The sequence below is a fragment of the Erythrolamprus reginae genome, chromosome 3 (assembly GCF_031021105.1).
Source record: "Erythrolamprus reginae isolate rEryReg1 chromosome 3, rEryReg1.hap1, whole genome shotgun sequence".
Classification (NCBI taxonomy): domain Eukaryota; kingdom Metazoa; phylum Chordata; class Lepidosauria; order Squamata; family Dipsadidae; genus Erythrolamprus; species Erythrolamprus reginae.
The window spans coordinates 210335217-210359294 of NC_091952.1; the positions used below are offsets into that span (position 1 = coordinate 210335217).

General features: G+C 36.9%; 1 protein-coding gene across 2 annotated transcripts; it reads right to left on the reverse strand.

Annotated features, from left to right (window-relative positions):
- Window positions 1-2624: 2624 nt before the first annotated feature.
- On the reverse strand, window positions 2625-23375 carry TCEA1 (transcription elongation factor A1). Of its 2 annotated transcripts, XM_070747750.1 has the most exons (11): window positions 22950-23257; window positions 19812-19890; window positions 15075-15137; window positions 12664-12769; window positions 11375-11462; window positions 10731-10879; window positions 8140-8196; window positions 7468-7622; window positions 5735-5881; window positions 4524-4595; window positions 2625-3416 (listed from the first exon to the last, which is right to left on the reverse strand). In XM_070747750.1, the coding sequence occupies exons 1-11, from the start codon at window positions 23003-23005 to the stop codon at window positions 3408-3410; spliced, it is 981 nt and encodes a 326-aa protein (XP_070603851.1). In that variant the 5' UTR covers window positions 23006-23257; the 3' UTR covers window positions 2625-3407. The 2 variants fall into 2 exon arrangements, with proteins under 2 accessions (XP_070603851.1, XP_070603852.1); XM_070747751.1 differs by lacking the exon at window positions 19812-19890 and having other exon boundaries at window positions 22950-23375.
- Between the last annotated feature and the right edge of the window lie 703 nt (window positions 23376-24078).

The window sequence follows — 24078 nt, forward strand, 5'->3', positions numbered from 1 at the left end:
ATTTCCGATGCCGGAACATGGTCTGTTTCAGGCTTAGGCTCCTTCAGCAGAGTAGAGGATCTAGATGGCACGGCCTGCGATGGTTGAGCCGGATCCTTCAACTCCATAGTCTGTCTTGCCTTGTATAAAAGAGTCCTGAAGGAGGACTGTTTGAACAGTCCCGCCACTTGAGGTTGTTCTGGAGGTGCCTCATCCTCTGACATATCATAGTCTTTATCACTATCATCCATTAACACAGGCTCCTCAAGTACAGAACCTAAACCTGAAAGGGGCGGTGCAGACCAGAGGTCCCGGGTCGTGGCTTGCCTTGGCTGTTGGGGCCCTTGCTGTGCACCCACTGCTATGCCCTTGGTATAGACATTGGAAAGTAATTCCTGGAAGGCCGGTGGCATATCCTGCCACGTATCAGGATTGTCCCTGAGCCCCGCAGCTGTAGGGGTGAAGGTAGCTGCTGGGACAGCTTTGGCCTGAGGTGAAAAACCCCATACAGGTCTCTCCTGGGTGGCTGATCCCGGCCTGCTTCTGGGAACCTGAAGCTGAGTCAGGGCTGGGTGATCAGGAGACCAGTCTCTCTCAACCCTCTCTCTTGGGGTTTGTGGCCCAGCAGGCACATCAAGGCTTAACGATGGTCCAGGCCTAGGCAGTGGAACACTGTGGAGTGCAGCCTCCAACTTTTGTTCAAGGGCCTGAATTCGCCTCTCAGCCTCCTTGATGGCTGAGGAAGAGGACTGAGATGATTTAGCCTTTATCTTCCCCTTATCCTTGGGCTTGGCCACCGGGGCAGAAACTGCAGATCCCAAGGCAGGGGCTGGGTCTGTATTGCCACAGGAATCCATAATACTCACAGTAAAAGTAGAATCAGAGTATTAAAGGCAATTAACGCACAGAGCTGAATTAATTATGCTGTCTCTCCTCAGATTGATAAACTCCCTCAAAATGGCTTCCTGGAGCTGCTGCGCAGTGCGCATGCGCCTGTCAGCCCCTCCAACCGTTCTTCGCGCCTAAACAAGACGCTGAGACAATGAAGGGAGAGGAGGGGGGGGTGAGTTCCCCTTCGGGCGCTCAAAATGGCGGGCGCTGTCTGAGGCAACATAAAAATAAAGGGTTCACAGCCCTTTCTTTCGCCGGCTCTTTCCCCCTGGCGGATCCTGCCTCTGCATTTCCCGGGCTTGCCGCGAAGCCTCTGGTAAGCGCTCTCCTTCCTTTCCGGCGCTCGGCTTGGCCGCCGACCATATGATCGGCGGTATGAGCGCTTTGAAGAAGCCGCGGTTCTTCTGAGAGCGGCGGCAGCGTTCCCGGCGGCTCCAAAGTAGCGCCAAACAGCAACTTATTCCCCTGGGTACAGGGTAGTGCTGGGAAATTGTAAATTGTCTTCGGGGGACTCCGTGTCCCCGAGCCTCCCAGTGGGGGGGGCGGACCCCCCCACCTTCGACTCCCAGCCGAGTTTGGCCACGGAGGCCAGTGACACCAGGCTGCTCCCCTTATGGGACGGTACCCTCTATGAGGGAAGAGGTCTCCTGGGGAAAACTCGGTGGGGGAGTCTGCCCGCGGAGGGCAAAAACCCCTTCCATCCTTGCAGCATCTGTAGAAACAGAAATAAAAGGAAGAAAGGCAGTTAGAACAAGTAAAAAACAGATTTAAACAACATTTTCTTTATTACAACTAACTCATACGTCTCGATACTTAGACTGAGTTTTAAAACTGAGCTCACTGGGGGCAGGCAAGGGGTGGTGCCTAATAGTAGGTTAATTTTAAACTCAGTCTCGACCAATAGGATTGAGAATAACCCATATTGGACTCTCCTTCCAGATGCAATGGAGAATGACACTCTAACACAGTACATATTATACATATAGTTAATAATATACACCATCAGGGTAAACATAACCAGCTGAGGCTGAGGCTTCATCTAGTGGTGGCAACATTTATCTTCAGTCCTGACCAGGATTATAAATCGGGACCATGGGGAGCAGTAGCAGCTTCAACCACTCACCACAGCCACACAATGACAAGTGCACAGCAGCCCCAGCGGGGACCTTCCTGGGTGTGGATGAGAGGCGGCCTGCTATTGGTTCATTGCTAGTGGTCGGGATGAATCTTAGAAGGTGATTGGTCAGTGAGCATTCTCTGTGCCTCCACTCTTCCTGTCGCTGAAAGGTGGGGGGATTGTGAGAGGAATGTTTATGTTCGGATGGAGGTGGCTTGCGGCGGGCCAGATAAATGGCCTCCACGGACCATATCCGACATGCAGGCTGTAGTTTGGGGACCCATGTTTAATTTTCCCACGGCACACTGGTTGAAAAACACTGGTTTAAATAAACCTCTCCCAGCCCCCCCAATCTTTTGGGAACAGGAAACTTTCAGGGAAACAGATTTTTCCACAGACTTGAGAAAGTGTGGTTTTGCATGCTGCCTGCATACTAAGGATGGGGCTTCGGTTGTTAGCAAAGCCCAGTTTCTGGCAAGCTGCGGACTGGTGTTGGGCCACAGACCGGGTTTAAACTTCCTTCTTAATTTATATTAAATTGTACAATTTTTTTCAATAATAATTTTTATTTTTCAAAATCACTTTTAGCAAATATTGTAAAGACGGAGTTTGAGAAACAATACACGACCAACACTTGTACAGAAAATTTACAGTTTTATTTCTGACCTCTGAGATCTAGGACTCATTCTAGACTATTTTTCAATAAAATGCATTTGTTGCCAAATGTCTATGTGATTGGTAAATTACATAATGTTTTTGGTCATGTTTGGAAAACAGGAGACCAAACAAAACAGATCAAGCCAATACATTAAAAGGTAGACTAGAATTCATTAATATAAAAATACTGCACATATTTTCTGCTGTATAATAATAGGGGTATATCAATAGAAATTTCAAAACTATTTGAAGTTTGACAATACAAAAAAGGCTTTTGTATGTTATGGGACAGGAAATATTACGAATCGCAAAAATGATTCATACAGGCTACCTACCCACACTAGATATGGATTAATTTGTTAATATAATGAAAAACTATTTGCTTTAACACACTGAAATGATTCAAATGGAGTATGACATTGAGAATTTTTTTAAAAAAATCAACCATGTATGTCAGAAACAAATAAGTACAATAAATTGTTTATAAAATTAAGGGAAAAAACAGTTACCCAAATTTTATTGATAAAAGTTTAATGCAGAGTTGCTTATAAAAATGGAAAAAATATTACACCATACAACTAAAGCATCCTGGCTCTGACCATTAACTACAGGGATGTTCATGTCAAAAACAAAATCTAATGTCAGAGTTATCTGCTTAAAAGGAAGCAACAAACAAAAACATCTCTGCAAGTAATAGGATGCTTTACCTAGTTCTTAAAGCTAATTATAAAATTATTTGTAACTGGTCCAACAAATTCTTCTTCTAGCAGAACTGTAAAAAAGAAAATAAATATTTATGAGATAGTAATAAGTGCACTCCATTTTTTTTTCTATTAATGCAAATATGCATATTTTACTTCTTGGACACATCATGAGTATTCTATTGTAACATCAAGATTTATATCAAAATTCACTTCAATTTTTAGGACAATTCAAAAACAGAGGATCTGTTAAATCTACTTTTTTTGGATTGCAGGCACCAGTTTTACATACAATTTGATATGCAGAATTCTCTTTAAAAATACATATATCCAAAAATGGCAACTACAATTTTTTTTTCACTTCGTATGTTTACTATAGTTTTATTGCTAACTCTTACAGATTTATTAAAATAAATATTATATTACTGTCCAAATTCTAAGCGCCCTCTATTTTTTTAAAGGTTCCTCATAGAACAAATATAAATCAGTGATGAAGTTAAATTTACTTTTTCCAGTAGAAAACATTAAAAGTTTCTGACAAAACAATCTGACTGTCAGGCCAAAGCCAGAATGCTTGGAGGTTTTGGCCTGTTACATTATGCTATGTTCTTTTGGAACGTTTCTTGCTGTAGGAAGAGGGGCGCAGCGGTTGCATGAGGAGTTAAGAGGTAGACAAAATAAATTCCTTTTAGAATTTCAAGGTCATCTTTTGTCAGTACTGGGCTGGAACAAGATGGGTCTGTACAGATTGGTGGTCCATGTGACGAACGTGTGGGTGTGGGACAGGAGAATGAACTGTAACCAGGAAGTAGAAATCCTGGGGAAATCAGATCTGGTATTTCCCAGATACGTGCCAAGATGGTTCTAAGAATAAATTGGAACTTTGAGGAAGTATTTGCCTTGGACTAAGATTTAAATTTAGATGTTAGTTGGAACACTAACACTGTATAGAATATGTTTATCTTGCTTATTATAAGTAAAACTTGCTACTTTAGTTTTCCTATTTCTATTACCATTATGCAACATTTGGTTAAGCATCTGGTTAAAGATAGGTAGGTAGGTAGATAGATAGAATATAGATATATAACAATGAAACAAATGCTTAATAAAACAAAAGCTTTAACGTTAAAAAAAGAACCAATACTGCACAAAACACAAACAAAGCTAGTTATTTTTACCTTCCATCTGTTTCCACATTCATTGCATACAACAAATGTTGTCATAGGTTCATCGGCACTTCTGGTCTGAACCTACCAAAAAAAACCCCAACGAAAACCAAACAAACAGAAAATAGCAATGTTACTTGGCTATAGTTATATAATTTTCTTATTTTGTGGTAGTACAAAGTACAATCTGATTTACTGATAAAAATAATTAAACCATCCAAAAGAAAAGTTCTCTAGTCAAAATATAACACATTAGCTCAAATAAAAAACATATATGATAAAATCAAGTTAAATGCAAAACACCATAGAAACTAGGCAGCTGCAAGATGGACACTGAAAATGTAAAACAATATTAATAAAAATAATAATATTGTTTAAAACTCAATATAGTGTAAAAGTCAATTTTAAAGCCTAGGAAAATGTGAATCTCTTCACCTGATGTTAAAATGATACTAATGTATTGTTCTTTTTTATGTGTTATATGCCGCCGAGTCTTTAGAGAGAGGTGGCATATAAATCCAATAAAGTAAAATAAAATAATAAAATAAATAAATAAATGCCTCTCTGACAGATAAATTTTAACTCCAATCTTTTGTGGCCAGGGCAGCCAATGATAAGATAAGAGAGTTTAAAAGGAGGCAACAGCAAAAAGAGTACATTTTGCCCGTCATTACTCTCAAAAAGAGTTTTCCCTATCTTTTTGCTTATGAGTGTTTTGGGAAAACATTCAATTGGGCCTTTGCCTTCTTATATTGGGAATACAGACTAAATAGGGAGTCCAGATTTAGTGCTAAATCTGATGTGAAGAAAGAAAAGATAAACATCAAAGAACATACAGCATTCTGAGATGAGATCAGGTACGGATTACTGTAATGTTCTGTATTTGAAAAATATAGTGTATTCCAAGACAGCCAACAAAATTATGGCTTTGTTCAAAATTGTATTTCAAACAAGGATGGATGGATGGATGGATGGGCGGGCAGGCAGGCAGACAGATAAAAATTACTAACTCCAAAATCTAATACTGTGATGGGCATGTAGAAATGTCTAAGTCACAAACCAGAGTATCTATAGAACAATGTATTTTGAATTCTTGAGGTAGTTGAATCTTTTTCCTGCTTTGTTGGTTCCTTATAATATGCTCCAAGCATATTATTTAATATTATAAAATATATTTCACAAAATTGCAAATGTTGAATGTTGCTTGAATACAACTTATATACCTGGGTGTAAGTACAGTTCTTCTTTTTACATTTACCACAGGAAAATAGATCAGTCTCTGTCCCTCCTGTTTTAGCCATCTGGTGCTCTCTTATAGCTTCTTTGGTAAGGTTCTTTCTCATTTCTTTCAATTCATCACTTGCCATCTCCTATAGGAAGCACACAAAAAAATCATATTAATTTTACACTTCACACACACACACACACACACTATTTACTAGGCAATAGGTTTACCCATTAATTTATGAAAGCAAAAATATTACTAATATTTATGATATATGCATTAGTCTTATTAATTGGTATTAGATTATTCTATATATTGGATTATCAGATTCCTTTTGCAGTCTTACAAAATGACAATTTATTTTACTGAAAATTCAGTAAAAAAAATTCAGGTTAAGGACTAAAAACATTATTGTACTTCAGACTCTAAGTGCTATTAAAAGATAATGCTGAGTGGCTGCTGTCCGAAAATATAATAGAAGCCATGTATCTTAGTTACTGTACAATAGTTTTGTTACTATATAAAACTTTTAAATGATTTATTCTTCATAGCGGCCTTCAGGAAAAAAAAAATTCTTCAAATGATTGAAAAGATTCAGCACAATCTGATTATATATACAGGTAGTCTTACAATAGCAATTGGGACAGGAATTTCCATTACTAAGCAATGAAATTATAAAATCTTATTTTAATATACAATACAGGCAACCAAGTTAGGAGGCATCGTAGATTTAATGTTTTTGATCCCTCCGCTGCTATCCTCAAGCCTGGGGTTTTTTTTTTACCATAGATATGATAGCCTAACTTGGGCTGAAGACTCAAAGGGCCATCTAGGTTTTAAGCTATTCTGAAAAGCCCCAAAAATGGAATAAAAGAATTCAATGGCAAAGAATTTTGTATTATTGCCAAGAAAACTGTACTATCACTTCCAGGAAGTTGAGCTCAAACTGAAGTATTATTTTAAGCAGGGGTGGGCTGCGAGCCGGAATGCTAATTTGGGCTCACTGCGGCGGCTCGTGAGTGCTAGCAGGGCCAGTGCTATTTTGCTTCTGTAGCTGTGGAGGTAGCAAAATCACGCAGAGCCGCAGGTGCACCCATATTTCGGCATGCGTGGGAGCAAAAAAACCTCACTGAAACACGGGTACATGATTTTGCTACCTCCACAGCTGCAGAAGCAAAACCACACTGGCCCCGCTAGCACTCACGAGCCATGGCGGCAAGCCCAATTTAGCGTTCTGGCTAGCAGCCCACCTCTGATTTTAATACACTATGCCCAGTTAGAGGAGTGATCTATCCAGCATAATACTATGTACATTAACTGAAAGTAAGTCTTCAAGATTTCAAGTAGAAGTTTCTCCAACATATCAGGAGATGCCAGGAACTGAATGAATGACCAAATACAAAACATACATTATTTCATCCATTTGTGCTCTTCTATGGAGACTTGAAGGCAGTAAATTATACTTACTATATTGCTAAAACGTTCAAAGTATAAATTTAAATACTTTTAAATTATATAGTACAATTTAACAGTACATTCAAAATTTTTACTACTGTATTTTGGAAACACAAAAAGGCATAGATTTTTAGTTAAGCAAATCAAATAGGCAATATTGACAATATTTTCAACTGAGATATGTAAATGTTGTTTTAGTTATGTCAACTAAATGTGGATTAATACTTGTATCTTAGATTAAAAAAATAAAAATTGTAATATATTGAATGTTATTACCTCTGCTGACATTTTAGCAAATCTATCAGGAGGTATATTTCCACATAAAACATTTTTTCTTAAATTAGGATTTTTTGTATCTTTAAGATTTGCTATCCTGCTGCGCACTCTATTTTTATATTTCATGTCAGTATTTTTTAGTTCCTGAAATATAGGTATTCATGAATTAAGGAAATAATGTGTAAAACACAGAATTGATTTCTTTTACAAATATCTGACCACATTTTATAATTCCGTGTTTTTAATTAATAAAAGCATATGTGGAAACTTAACTAAATTTATATTAGCCACAAACTATCAAGTTTGTCTTGCTTACACTAATTAAATATGCACAAAAGCAATATGTTATCTTAATGGTATGACATTTTAATATTAAAGTATTTTAATAATCTCTCAAAGATATGTATACATTTTGCCCTGTTGTTTAAAATATCCATTAATATATACAATATTCTAAACACATTTTAAAATATATCCTCTTTCAGCCATACATTTTGTTTAAAACGTTACCTGATCTAAAATACTTTAATAAAATTTATAAAAATGTAAGTATATTAATGAACACAATACAGACTGATGTAAAGTATAAGGCGACACAAAAAATTAAAGAACAAGAGGTTAAGAATTAAACTACAGAATAAGGTATGATTTTCATTATACAAGAAAGGATATCTTCTTCAATTTGAGAACCCATTTCTTCCTCATCAGCACCAATAGCAATGTAATCATCTGAAAAACAAATTAATTGGGAATCAGTTTTTAAATATATATATATATATATATATATATTTAGATGCAAATAATATTCTGTTTAATAAAATGTGCTCCAGATTATACATTACTATAACTGCAGTAGATTCTATCTATCATAAAAACAAGATAGAAAAAAACAAGTGCAAAAATAACTGTAAAACAATCACAAGCTGGCATTCCAAACAATAATTCAAACATAAAACATCACAAACAGGGGAGTTCTATCCACCCTATCCCAAGGTCTGGGTAAATAGATTTTCAATATCATCTGGCAGTAGTGGGTTCCTACCAGTACAAATAATTGTGCGCAGCTCCGTGTCTCTGGCATGCATACGCGTGACGCAGGTGCGTGCCAGATTTCGGCAATTTTTTTGCTCCCATGCATGGCCAGAAACAAAAAATCACCAAAATCTCTCTCACACACATGTCCCCTCGCGAGATTTTGCTTCCTGCACATGCACAGAAGCAAACTCTCACTTGGACACGCACAGGTGCATGCCATAGATTTGGAGCTGTGCAATTATCCATACAGGTAGGAACCCACTACTGCCTTCAGGAATGTAAGGGTGGGAAGCATGTGGATCTCACCTCATTCCAGAAGGGAGGCACCCATAAAGAAAAGGTGAATTTCCTAGGTATTGAAAAATGATACAATTTAATTGAGAGGACCCAAAGCAGGCCACTCTGCAACATTGTATCAGATAGGAAAAAAATGAAGAAAGATTGGTCGCTTAGGCCTATACCTGTGATGGTAAACCTATGGCACGTGGCACCATAGATGTGACACACAGTGCTCTTTCTGTGGGCATGTGCACAGTTGCCCCATCCCAACTCCAATAGTGTTTGTCCATCGCGTTTCACTCAATAAATTCCATCTTCTCGCAAAAGAAAAAGATCTCGCGAAGTTGGAACTGATTCAATGAACTTTTTCACTTGTACACTTCGCAATGGGGAATATGGGGTCCTGTCCTCCTCCTGGAGCCCATTATGAGGTGGAGCCACAATGTGACCCTTCATCATGTCAGCAAAAAAAAGGAGTTTCTTTTCTTGCACAGCTGCTTGTGTTGGGATGCCCCGCTGCCCACCAGCCAGCTGAGTGTGGGTGCCCTGCTCCTGGGCTTGTCAGCTTTCGGATGTCATCCCTACCACCCAGCACCAATTCAGGGATTCCTCCCCGCTCAGAGTGCAAGGGAGGGAAAGAGAGAGAGGGAGAGGAACAGACAGAGGAGGGAGTGAAGGGGGGGGGGAGAGAAATTATATTACAAAAGTTTTTCTTTTTCATTGTTGCTGAACATAATCTTAGCTTTGCCTGCCAGCCTCCACTTCCCCTCCACAGCCCAAATGGTTTGATTCACATGACATGTAAAGCTTGTCAGGAGATGTTGGATGGATAGATAGGTAGGTAGGTGTGTAGATAAAGAGGGAGGGAGGGAGGGAAAGAGAGAGAAATAGACAGGCAGAGAGAGAGAGAGAGTGAAAGAGAAAGAAAAAGAGAGGAGGGAAAGAGCAAGACAGAGGGGGGAATAGATGGGGAGGGAAAGAGAAAGAAAGAAAGAAAGAAAGGGGGAAGGGAAAGAGAGAGGGAGAGAGAAATAAATAAATTGGGAGAGAGAGAAAAAAAGAGGGAAGGGGAAAGAGAGAGGGAAAGAGAAAGACAGATGGGGAAAGAGAGAGAGGGAGGGAAAGAGAAAGATGATATTACAAGTTTTTATTTTTTATTGCTGCTAAACGTAATATTTCAAAAACGGGGGGAAATGAAGGGGCATAAAAGTGCATTTAGAACGATTAGCTGAACTCTGTGTTATCATTATTTGGGGTAATAAAACCTCATTATTCAAGTTAAATTGCCATGTTGGCACTTTGTGATATATAAGTGGATTTTGATTTGTACTCGGTCTCCAAAAGGTTCGCCATTACTGCCCTATACTATATGCCCAATAATAACCAGCATCTTGGATCCTTAATTTATTCCTATAACTGAAAGAAAATCAGTTCTTTCATTTCTCTCTTTCACTCCCTTCTTTGAATTAGAAATTAACTTTCAAACATTTTTCACAGTGAAGACTTCCATGTGATATTAACTGGTCAAAGATACTTCACTAGGTTATTTTTTCACTAGGTCATTTTTCACTTCTTCATGGCTTTTTTTGGTGTAACTTGTAACTTTAGATCAGCAAAAGACATTCTATTGACACAAGGCATCTCTTTATCTAATAACGGATATGTATTCAATCCACTTAACTGTAAATTCAAAATTGCAACAAATATCAGTTCAGAGCTAAGAATACTAACTTGAGGCCATTCTCAGAAAGAAATATGACAAATTCACGGCAACTAAAAATAATAAGCACACATACTGCAACATATAAAGAATCCTTCTAAAAATGTTTTTCACCATACACTTAATATCGTCTCACAGCCAGATTCTTCATACCCTTGCATTGTGTAATAAATAGAAGTTGAAAGAAAATATGGAGTCAAATGAAAAGTAAGTATAATATAATTCTTACCCCCTGTTTTAAGAGCTGCTGCCAACATTTCTCTGCATTTCATCCGTACAGAATCAGATGTGTTTGGAGCCCGAGGAAAAGAAGAGATATATGTGTCTGATGAAATGTTAGAATCCTCTTTCTTGCTGTTTGAATTGCTACTGGAACTGCTAAACAGGCAAACAGACAAACACTTTTTTTGTTCTGTTTCATTACGAATCAGCAGGACCCACAAAGGATGATTTGGACCCTCTTTATCATCCACCCAGACACTGCCTTCACTGATCAAATGATCCTTTTAAATATCTAAATCAATGAACAAAATCCATCAGTATTGAATATATTTCCATTTATATAATGAAGTTCATAGATGCAGAAAGAAATATTTTATCAATCTCAAATATTAAGGTAATTAAAAAAATGAAGACTTTTCTATACACACAGATTATTTCTGACTTAAATATTCCAATCTAAACTGACAGGATTTCATCTAATTGAGTGTTAAAGGTTCCGGTATATGGTATAAGACTATTCTGTAATCTTTTTTCCATATGTTATTTCATCATGTCCTTTAATATTACCCTTGAATTTGTATTCTTTAAGTTTGTAAACATTAGGATAACAATGTTAGTTGTCTTCTACCATTAAAAGGTTATAAGAAGTACCTTTCTTCCCTTGCTTCAGGACTATTTTGTGACGATGATGCGGATTCTTTTTTCTTGTCTTCAGATTCTTTGTCATTTGATGGTCCATCTAAAATGCATATAATATATAAAAGCAATAATAGTTCAATTGATGAAATAAGGGGATGTCAATCCAAAATAAATAAAAGAAGATTAGAAAGTGCCTGACAGCAATGAATGAATTTAAATAATTAATTTATTATATCTTATTAATTAACTAATTAGCTTTATAAAAATAGGTCAGATAAATCTTCATTTCCTGTTCTTTCTCTTTTGCCCTTTATGTAGCTATTTATTTACTACAGTGGTACCTCTACTTACGAACTTAATTCATTCCGTGACCAGGTTCTTAAGTAGGAAAGTTCTTAAGTAAAGCAATTTTTCCCATAGGAATCAATGTAAAAGCAAATAATGTGTGCAAACCCATTAGGAAAGAAATAAAAGCTCGGAATTTGGGTGGGGGGAGAAGGAAGAAGAAGAGGAGGAGGACAGTCGCTACCGAAGGAAGGTGAGGTGAGGGGAATAAAAAAAATCCAAAACTTTAAGGCTTAAAAAAAAAGAGGGATTCTGACGCGGCGAGGAGGAGCATGCACCTCCAATACATTCGGCGTGAGGCTGCCTCCCATACACTGTGCCAGAGAGAGAAACCCAGGCTGATTAAAATATTAAAATGGGAATGGCCGGGCTTTCGTGCCGCTCCCAAATTTCCTGGGAAATTTTTCCGGGTTCAGGTTCTTAAGTAGAAAATGGTTCTTATGAAGAGGAGCGGAGGGGAACAATCAGCTTTTCTTATTCTTAATAAAAAATGAAAATAACTTTATCATCAAAGAACATTCAAAGGCAAAGAGAACTCCTGCTACTATTTTCTAAACCTAAATCTATTCTAAACTGCTGTTTTCCACAGGTAAAATATTAGGGTAGTATGTAACTAAAAGCAGGATATGTAAGAAAAAAACTGTGGGTAAAAGAGTTACATTTCTCTCTCCCATGTAACAACTCTGAAACAGCTCATCAAACCCCTCTCTCCATGGTAACTTGATGAAATTTTGGATGTCATAGTAGTTTAAAATATGGGGAAAATACAGGGAATAAAACCAAGAAAAGATTAGTAACAGGAAAACTGTTAAAAAAATTATATTCCGCCCCCCCCCAAAATCGTAAGAAGAAACTGGATATAAAAGACCAAGAAAGAAAAGGAGTTACCGTAATATTTAAATTAATTTGAAAATCATCTAGCAATGAGAAAATGCAAAAGCTTAGTGCATCTGTACCTAACAATTTCTTCCATGATTTAATGAGAGATTTTGCTAGAGATGTAACTTCTTCCTCTGTACTTTGTTTCCGAATTGCATTTACAGACATTCCAATTCTTGTAGACTGAAAATTAAAATAGTTAAGATTAATGATAGGTAATTGCAAGATGATATATACATACATACACATCCCATTAAATTTCCCTCTTCCAAAAAGTATGTTGGAATAGTAATTGGTTGGGACAAATATAAGAAGTTTCGAAATCTAGCATCAAAATATATACATTGTAAATAGTTATTTAAAGTTCTGGTTATGGTGATAGATAAATGATTTAAAATTTCTACATTTTCTTAAAGGTAAAGTATTGGCATAACAATGCAAATTGTTTCAAGCAGATTGAAAAAAACATTTGGAACACTTTAAGGAAAAATATTAAATTGTACTTAACTAATTTTTGGCTATGGTATGATAGAGGTTACCTTTCCAGATTTTTTGAAATGTATAGCTGTGCATAAGTTTCAATTTAAATTTATTTGTGAAATAAAACTGAATAGATTTTTTTTTTTTTAAAAAAAAAACAGATTTAAAATTTAAAGTTTCATACAATGATGGACACTTGAGTCTATTATGACTTATTTTTTACATGTAGCACAACCTATTTATGTGATTTCCCACCCACCTCCTTTTAATATATTTTCAAAATAAAGCATACTGAACTACTACCATCTATTGTACTAGAAAAAAGTGTATAAGGAAATTTTATAATTTAACAAACCATCCATCATTCATAGCAGAAAATTAATAATTGCCAATGTTTACACAAATGTGTTCTGTTTTAATAATTCCAACTGAAACAAGCTCATGTGTAATAAAAATGACATAAAAATCATAGCGTTAGCTATAGAAACATAGAAGACTGACGGCAGAAAAAGACCTCATGGTCCATCTAGTCTGCCCTTATACTATTTTTTTTTTATTTTATCTTAGGATGGATATATGTTTATCCCAGGCATGTTTAAATTCAATTACTGTGGATTTATCTACCACGTCTGCTGGAAGTTTGTTCCAAGGATCTACTACTCTTTCAGTAAAATAATATTTTCTCATGTTATTTTTGATCTTTCCCCCAACTAACTTCAGATTGTGTCGCCTTGTTCTTGTGTTCACTTTCCTATTAAAAACACTTCCCTCCTGAACCTTATTTAACCCTTTGACATATTTAAATGTTTCGATCATGTCCCCCCTTTTCCATCTGTCCTCCGTACTATACAGATTGAGATCAATTAAGTCTTTCCTGATATGTTTTATGCTTAAGACCTATGGCATATGTGTTCTGGAATAGCTTTATGTACACACATCAGTTTAGAATACTGATTTCTCACATGTTTGCATATCTGTACCTAACTATACCTAGATTATACATTATTAAGCTTGAATATTTATAACTGACTAATGAGAAAACAGGTGTCTTGTGTGAATTTTATACTTTCACTCCTTTTGAAAAAAATAATAGATCCTCTGATCACCTCATCTGTAATTTTAGTCACCAAGGTGACAGATCTCTTCATAAAGATCTGATGAGACAACTACTGAAGCTTTCTTTATGAGATAGACTCATATCCTTTTATGAAAAATTAGATGTCTTTTTTATATGCATATTTTTACTAGCTTTCTGCATTTTGTGGAATAATATTTTTTATTTTATACACACACACATGCACGTATAATTTTAACTGCCCAGTCACTGAAAGTTAGGTAGCATATAAATTTATAAATAAATAAATAAATACACATCTCCAAGATATAAGACAATCACTGAAGCTCAACCATCATAGGATACAGGATATGCAGGTAGTACTCAACTTACAACAATCCATTTAGTGACTGTTTGAAGTTACATCACTGAAAAAAGTGACTTATGATCATTTTTCACACTTACAACCAAGCTCATGCTCATATTATCAAAATTCAGACACTTGACGATGATTCATTTTTGAGATGGTTACAGAGTTCCTGGGTTATGTGATCACCTTGTGCAACCTTCTGACGAGCAAATGTAGAAGCAGATTCACTTAACAATTGTATTATTAAATTAATACCATAGCAGCACCTTGCAAGAAATGTCATAAAATGAGGCAAAACTCCCTTAACAAATGTCTCACAGCAACAGAAAATTTGAGCTTAATTGTGATTGTAAGTTGAGGACTACTTGTATAAGCATCATAAATCTACTAGCAAGATCCAATAATCATAACCAAAAACATTTTTCTTATCAATACATTTATGTTTGAAATGAAGATCTGAGAAATCACTTTCTCTTTGTAAGGAATACGAAATATCACACTGATGAATGTTAGCTTCTATATCTCTGTGTTTACAACATAATCAACTTCAGTATTTGAAGAACAACAAAAAAAAAAGAGCATACCTGTAACAGTTCCAGCGTCATGGGTATATTCTTAAGTTCTTTGAGTAAATCAAGAGCCCCACCCTGCAAAACACATTGAAGATTAAATATACCTATTGCCATGTACTTTAAAAAGACGCCAAATATTATTTTATTCATCTTAAAATCTATGATATAAATGCTAATGAAAATGATACTGATAAATATTTCTTCCTGTTTTTTCCAAGAACTGACAAGCAGAGGTGGATTCCTCCCAGTTTGGACGGGTTTGCCTCAAACCGGTAACAACTTGCAGTTGATGTCACAACGATGTCACAGAATTAGTTCAATTGGTGCCGGTCTGTGGGTATTGCTTTCTTTTGGGGGGGGGGGGATTTTTAAAAAAAAATTGAGGAGGAAATTTTTTTCTGGTTTTTTTTCCTTCTGTGCATGCACAGAAGCTGAGTTTCTGGCACTGCACATGCGTTGCCATCTTGTTTTTGTCTTTTTTGGGGGGAACCTTTTTGCATTTTTTTGCCACTGTGTATGCGTGGGTGTTTCGCAATGTGAACTAGGTCCATCCTAAAGTAAAGGCTACCTATGTGATAGCTAGTGACATTTAATTAAAAGAATACACATTTTTCCAATATCTTGAGCAATATTTAAATTCAGCTTAAAGAAAAATTATAGAATTATCACAAAAGAAAAGAATATCCAAGATGTCTGAGGATGTATATAATTTTTCATTATATTTGTTTACACAGTCTAATTTATATTTAATGCTGAGTTCCTAATTTATTTTAGAACATAGTAAAAAAGGGAAAGGGAAAAATATATTTTCCCCTTTCCATTCAAACTGTTTGATTTCTATACGTACAATCTATCAGTTTTAGATTATACTCTTATATTGATCTGTTTGAAAAGTTAGTAAGATTTATAAAAAAATACTTCTCTGGTAACATGTAAGTCATGACTATGAAAAGAAATATTCTGGTATATATTATGAAATAGAATTGAATTATAAAAGTAATTTAATGGAATATAACCACAATATATTAAATGGACATATTTGTATCATCGTTATTCTTACTACATATAATTTTCCTTCTATTGAAATAATAAAATTCTTTTTGCTGAAAGAGTTTTAAAAAACTATCAGTTAATATCAACTTTATATTCATATCGCAAATATTGAGCACTGAATCACAAGACCCAACAACTATAAAAAATCCCATTCAAGAATATCAACTTTATATTCATATCACAAATATTGAGCACTGAATCACAAGACCCAACAACTATAAAAAAAAAATCCCATTCAAGAAAGGGAAACAATTCAAATTAAGACAGTTACCCTCAGACTTTGACTTCATTACACATAAATTTTATTGCAGGAAATAAGGAATTCTAGTGATAGGAAAGTATGAATAAAATGTCATTTGGATCTGAGGACACATGAGAATTTAACCAGTTATTTAAATGTATTCACTTAAGACCCCAAACAGATACATATGTAAAAGCCTAGAAAAATATGTAACAAAGTTATTCAGGAGGTGAAGAAGTTGCCTTTCCAAAGGCAAGGTCAAAAGAAATACCTTATAGGCCATAACATTACTAAAATGTTCACTAAAATCACTAAGACTCTACAACCATCATAAATATATGCCAGTTGCCAAGTGTTCGAATTTTGATCACATGGCCACAGGAATGCAACAATCATAAAGGGGAAAAATATTATGTCACCTTTCTCAGTGCTCTTTGAATAATCACTAAACAAATAGTTGTAAGTCAAGGACTACATGTACTGTATATTACTAAACGGATATATTTTTTTGTTAAACAGTATTTCTGACAGCAAATTTCAATTAATTTCTAAGAAACTGAAGCTACATGCAATACAACTGTAAAATGGGCATTAAAAATGCCATTCAAAAATACTTCTAAACACTTTCTGAACAAAAATACTTTTTGCACAATGCAAACACACACACAGGTGATTGCTTTTTATTCCTTCATTAATTTGTATGTACTATAAAAAGTCTAAAAGGACAAAATATTAATTTCAGTTATTACTGTGGTTTTCTTCCCTTATCAAATAATGCCCAAAAGCTGCCCAAGAGAGAGAGAAAGAGAGAGTGGGAGGGAGAGAGGGAGGGAAGGAGGGAAGGAGATAAGAAAGTATTTATTAGTGGCTTGCCACCATACCTTACTTATGTCATATTTAAAGATATCCTCATTCACACATGTTTATAGTACTACAGTATTTAGTTACTTGGTTTTAAGTACACTGTTCTATAATATTTACAAAATAGATGTCCATACTGATATTGTGGCTAAGACCCTGTTCTTTATCCTGATGATCTCAGCTGTGTTAGGATTAGAGAATTCCTAGCCAGCCTGTGGAAACTCTCTATAAGAGCACATAATATAAAAACAGAACAGTTCTAAAACTGCAGTAGGGATGCATGATCTGTAGATTATTAAGTTCATGGGGTCTCCAAACCATTTTTATAGTAGCTGAGTCCCTAAATATTACAACATCCTTCCCCCACTAAAAACCTCCCAAAACCATTCAGCAGAGTAAAAATACACAACAAACAGAAACATAATCAGGCATTATATGACATTATTGTTTTTGAATCTTCAAATTTCGATCCTTGTATGTTAAAAAAAATGATAACATTGTCTGTATAATACAAGTAGTCCTCAACTTACGACTACAATTGCACCCAAATTTCCATTGCTAAGCAAAGTAATTGTTAAGTTCTGCCCCATTTAACTACTTTTTTTTTGCCAGTTTTTAAGTGAATCACTGCAGTTGTTAAGTGAATCATGTGGTCGATAAGTGAATCTGGCTTCTCCAATTCACTTTGCTTGGCAGAAGCTGGTTGGGAAGATTACTAAAGTTGATCACATGACCCCGAGACAATGCAAATGTCTTAAATACACATCATTTGCCAAACACCCAAATTTGGAACATGTATCCATGCAACCATGATTATACAATGGTCATAAGTGTGAAACCTGTTATAAATCACATTTTTCAGTGCCACTGTCACTTTGAAAGGTCATTAAATTAATGGTTGTAAATTGAGTACTATCCGTACTAGAAAATTTCCAATCTCAGCAACTGAATAATGTCACACAAGCATTAGCAACCCAATTTCATTACATGGCCTAGCACAGTGATGGTGAACCTTTTTTCCCTTGGGTGCCAAAAGTGTGTGTCCACGTACTGTCACATATGCACTAGTGTCCACACCCATAATGCAATGCCCTCCCGCATGTCCTGCCCACTGCACATGCATGCACAACCCACTGCGCATGAATGCATGGGGTGCCTGTTTTGGCCTCACATCATAAAACAGTGGTGGGAGAGGGGAAAATCCTCTTTTTCCAAACGGAGCTGGGAAGGGAGAAAACATCTTTCCCCAAACAGAGCTGGGAGGGGGGGGAAAGCCTCTTTTTCCAAATGCAGCTGGGAGGGTGGAAATGCCTCCCATCCCCACATGGAGCGGGGGGGGGGGGGACCTTGCATGCCCAAACAAGACTGGGGTGGAATCTCCAGAGATCTGGAAAAGCATGGGCCATAGAAAGTGAGGAGAAAGCATGAGCTTGTCTGACCCACAAATCAGCTGGCCGGAGGGAGACACTGGCACATGCCCAGTAGAGCTGAGCTGGTCAATAGCTCGTGTGCCTGCAGAGAGGGCTCCGTGGGCACGCATGTCATAGGTTTGCCATCACGGGTCTGGCAGCTCAAATGCTTTATTTATAATGAGAATTTAAAATAGTGTATACCTAAATGCCAGTACAGAACATGATAATCTTTTATGGAAAAAATCTAAATAACAGTTATGCTCAGAATGAACACATAAAATGGCCTAAGTATACAATGGGAAGGTAGTTCACATTGTTAACTCTTCCCAAATAGACAAATTACATATCCTATTTTTTAAATGTCTATTGGGAATACTGGGACACAGTAAATTTATCAACATTGAAACCTACCTATATGAATCAGTCCCTTAAATCATATCCATTAATCCACAGATAACACAATATAATCTATACTCGCAAGCAGTGGTCTCCAGGATCATATTAATTTCCCCCCCCCAGATACATACAGTTACATTAAACCAGGCTTAATGTATCAGGAATTTAGACTTGAAATTGATTGGGAGGAGGAGGGAGAGTGTATTGAATAATTTCTAAACGCTGTTCCTGAATCCAATAGGAGTTCTCCCTTCTCCTCTCTTTTTCTTATATTTTACTTTATGCTATGATCATAAAGTATGCTAATGTTTCACTCAACTTGGTGGGTCTTACTTTATTTTACAATTCACATAATTTAAACTCAACAACTTAATATTAAAAAGATTTTAAAAGTGTAGTTAATTTACCATGGAAAACAGCATACTAATATTCTAAACATAGAACTATAACTTTTGCTAATCAAGTGTTTATGAACTTTGGAAATAATTCTATCTATATTTTGAGGTTTGATTTATAACTATTCAATGACCCCTGACTGTAGTCTTTATTAGTCTTTTTAAAAATACCACTAAAAATGATTCTATACTCCAAGTCTTAAGAGTCTATACACAGAGATGCTGCTGTCTATAGCAGAGAAAATACTTTTGTACCTACTCAAAAGTAACTTCTATTAAATTAACTATGATTTATCTCAGGTATGTGAGTATAGAATGGCAGTATGATGCACATGGAAAAATATTTAGTACACTGATTCTATATCTAATAATAGGAAAAGCTACTGCTTACCTTTTCTTGTCTAATCCTACTCAACTGCTCTTGATTTTTGAATATCCATATGTGCAACTTTACCTCTGTCAACTTGAACCTATTCATTACACAATAAGGTAATTCATTACACTAAATATACTATAAAAACATTAATAGTTACTACTATCACTATAATAAAAGCAATTATAATCCTTAACAATACTACCATATCATAGTTCAAGGGACTTAAGAGACCCTAATGGAAAAATAACTGTGCATAAGACTGCATATTAAATCCATACCAAAATAAAGAATATGAGAGCGCTTGTCAAAAATTCATTTAATTAATAGCAGAAACTTCTTATACTTCTAGTGGTAAGGCTGGTTTTATTCTAAAATTCATTGCACATGTGTATGTATTAAACAGAACATTTTAGCAGAAAGTACTACTTTGTGCAATATCTCAGAGTTTGTCTTTTCAATAAGTATTGAAAATAAACTGCAACTTATATAAACTAGAATTGCATTTATCCTAAGCTAATGTTTTTACGCCAGGTTTGTGATTTTCATGTATTTTTGCATCTGCGTATTTTTATGGTTGCTTCATAAATGGTACCATGTAGTTTTCTTGGTAGTCACAGAACTCTTTTGCTATACAATATAAATCACATATTTGTTAACATCAAAACCTGAATTCTTCCAATATCCTTCTTCATTTCACAGCTAACACTTCAAATTGCTCAGAAATGCAGGAAGTGGTAGCTTAGCAACATCTAAAATCCACAGACTACCTCTCTCTGGAACAGGTAATGTAGTTTTAGATTAGTGTTTTAAACTTACAAGTCAGAGAGTCAGATTAAATTAACATAGTTAGAAGGGATCTTGTAGGTCATCTAGTTCAACCTTAAGCAATGTATCTTATAATAATATATAGTATGGATAGCATTTTGAAACAAACCTTTTGTTTGTTGATTGTAAATAAAAATTACAATAAAAGATTCAGAGTCAATATCCACACATGGTAGCAATACACTGCAGTGCATCATTTAAATTTTAATAAGATGTTTGGGATCAATCTCAATAGATGCTCAAATTGACAAGGGTTAAAACAACCCAGTGTAGTGAATTACAACTGCAAAATGGAAGTTTGATATACACCTATAGGGCAGTGATGGTGAACCTATGGCACACATATGGAGCCATATCTGAGAGCACGTGAGGCATTGCTCAAGCATGCATGTGTGTGCTGGCCAGCTGATTTTTGGCTGTTCGGCTCTTCTTCCCAGGCTTCAGGAAAGCCTCCTGATGTCTGGGGATGGCAAAAAAACGGCCCAACCGGCCAACCAAGTTCAGAAACAAACTTCCAGTTGGGTCATTTTTCATTCTCCTAAGGTTTCAGGAGGCTTTTCTGAACCCTGGGGACAGGAAAAACAGCCCAATGGGCCTCCCAGAAGTCTGGAGACTTCAATGAGGTCTGAGAGTAAGAGTAGGGGGGCAGTGCAGGGGTTGTGCGCATACAATAGGGTTTGATATTGCATTATGGATATAGGCTGGCACGCCCACGCTATTGCTCGCACACACACCTTTTTGGCATCCGAGTCAAAAAAGGTTCAGCATCACTGCTATAGGCTAATGTTTAGACTTCTAACTCCATATAACCAGAAAAGCTAAACGGTGGAGAACAGGGGCTGGCATCGCATTATAAAGAAGAGAAAGGTAGCATAGGTGCTAAGGACGGAACAGATTTCCAACAAAAAGAAAACCCAGAACATTAATCTGATTTTAATCATTTTATTTGTACTCAGACTATCATTGTTATACCTTATGATTCTTGACAAACTTTTCTTTTATGTATAGTGAGGAGAGCATGTGCACCAAGATGAATTCCTTGTACGTCCAACCACGCTTGGCTGATAAAATTCTATCCTATCCTATCCTATCCTATCCTACCCTATTCTAAAACTCCATGAGCCCTCGACTCTCTTGGAAGCTCCAGTGGGATTTATTTATTTTTTATTTTCTGAAAGTGAAGGATTGGGGCTTTCTTCAGAGCAATAAATGCTACAACAGAACGTTTTCCCTGGATATTTATTTATTTATCTGTTTGTTTGTCAAATGTATGGGATAGGAGTAGTTTGCATAAACATAAGTAAAAAGTAAGAGGATAATAGGCCAGGGATGGTAGGCACAATGGTGCGCTTATGCATGCCCCTTACAGACATCTTAGAAACGGGGAGTCGTTGACTGTAGATAATCTAAGGTTAAAGTTTTGGTGGTTTGGGGAAGAAACCGCAGAGTCAGATGGTGCATTCCAGGCATTGATCACTCTATTGCTGAAGTCATATTTTCTGCAGTTGAGTTTGAAGCTGCTTACATTTAGTTTAAATCTATTATGTGCTTGTGTATTGCTGTGGTTGAAGGTGAAATAGTCATTAATAGGAAGGACATTTGGCTATATGTTTTTATGAACTACATTTAGATCAGATCCAAGACAACGTAGTTGTAAATTGTCTAATCCCCTGGTTCCCAGGCTGGGTGTGTGTGTGTATGTTGATTTTTAATAGGGGCAATTGGAACCTTGTTTAAACAAAGTTAATGGCTTTTTAGGCTTCCTCCAAGAGTAGGAGTTCACTTTTCGAATAGTAAAACTTGGGGGGGGGGGGGGGGGGGCGCACAAGGATTTTAGAGATGCTTGGATGCCGCATGGTCAAAAAAAGGTTGGAAAACACTGGTCTAATCCCAGTATCTCAAGTCTGGTGGAATAAAGTATTTTGTTGCGTGGGGAGGAGTGAAGGACTCTTCTTGTGAAATATTTCTGGACTCTCTCGATTGTATTATTGCCTGATATGCATATACTGTAATTTGAACGCAACGTACGACTACGGCTCCTTACAAACCAGGAGAGCTACCACAACTGGCGCAGATACGGAGATCAGGGTCCCGCCGCGCAAATTGCGCTTTCCACAGATGACAGTTGGGAACATCACAAAAGAGAAACTGCACCCCCCCCCCCCCACTTTAGCCCCTCGTTTATCAGCCACCCCACGCACTCCCCCCCCCCCGCGGAAAAAGGCGGGCGCCCCGTTGAGGCGCAGCGCTGCTGATTGGTCGGACAGAAGTTGAAGTCGGGCGCGCGAGAGGGGCTAACGGACATTTTTCCTTCCCGATTGACCTCACCGCGTTCTTTTTCTGCACCATCTTGTCCATCTTCTTAGCGATGCGGATGATTTCATCTTCGGTGCTCATGGCGGCTGCCGGGTCCGCGGCGGCGCCTCGCGCTCTCTCTCTCGCTCGCTCTTTCTCTAATGGGCGACTGAGGAGTGAGCTTCAACCTTCAGTGCTTCTTCTACGCCACGAACGCCGACGCTTTCGGTGCAAAAAAGATGGAGCCGCCAAATCACTGTCGGGGTCGCTGAGAACATCAACCGGTCGGGAGCGACAGCTCGGCAGCCGTGGCGCCAGGCCGTGGCGATCAAACCTCGAGTAAAGAGTGCCAGGAAAGTCTCCAGAAAACCGAAAACATCGATTAAGGGTTTTGTTTTGTTTTTTGTTTTTAAATAGAGGGCGGAGCTACTTCAGAGTTCCGACCGTTCAGCGGAAATGGAGGCTCAAGTTTTGCGCGGGGAGGAGCGAAAATGACACGGAGCCAGTATAGAATCTTTGTAACTTTGTAACCTCAGGACTTTGGGCTGTGAGTTGTTTTTCTCTTGGCAAATGGAAACAAAAGGAGATCGCAGTGGTTGTGATCTCGGGGAAATAACACATTTATTTAGGCGTGAAAATCTCCAGGGGTGTTTATTTGTTCAGTCAGTCAGTCAAGTACGTATTGGTAGAATACAAAGATATAACAATGTTTACATACATGATACTAGTAATAGACAAACATTAGGACAGGGGACGGAAGGCTGCTGCACTTATGCACGCCCCTTGCAAAATCTATTAAAAAGATGACTACAAAACCCATGGCTCTCAGCATGCCCAAATGATGACAACGAGTTTGCAGTCTAATTTATTTGGAAGGCTACGGGTGGTTTGTTAGAGACGTTTATCTCCAAGGATCCAACTTCCTGAAATTAACTGTAGTTTGCATATTTGCTTGTTTGTATATTTTTGGTCCTTTTTAAATTGAATATATAAAAATTGGAAGTAGAACAATTCTATAACAGAATTTTAGAACAGCCATGGATAGTCTTATCTCTAGGATTTAAAACGGTGTTAAAGTATTTGTGGCATTTTGAATAAATGTATTTTGATCTAAAATGCAAGAAAATTTCAGCCAAAAAAATGCCTTGGCCTTTGTATGAAG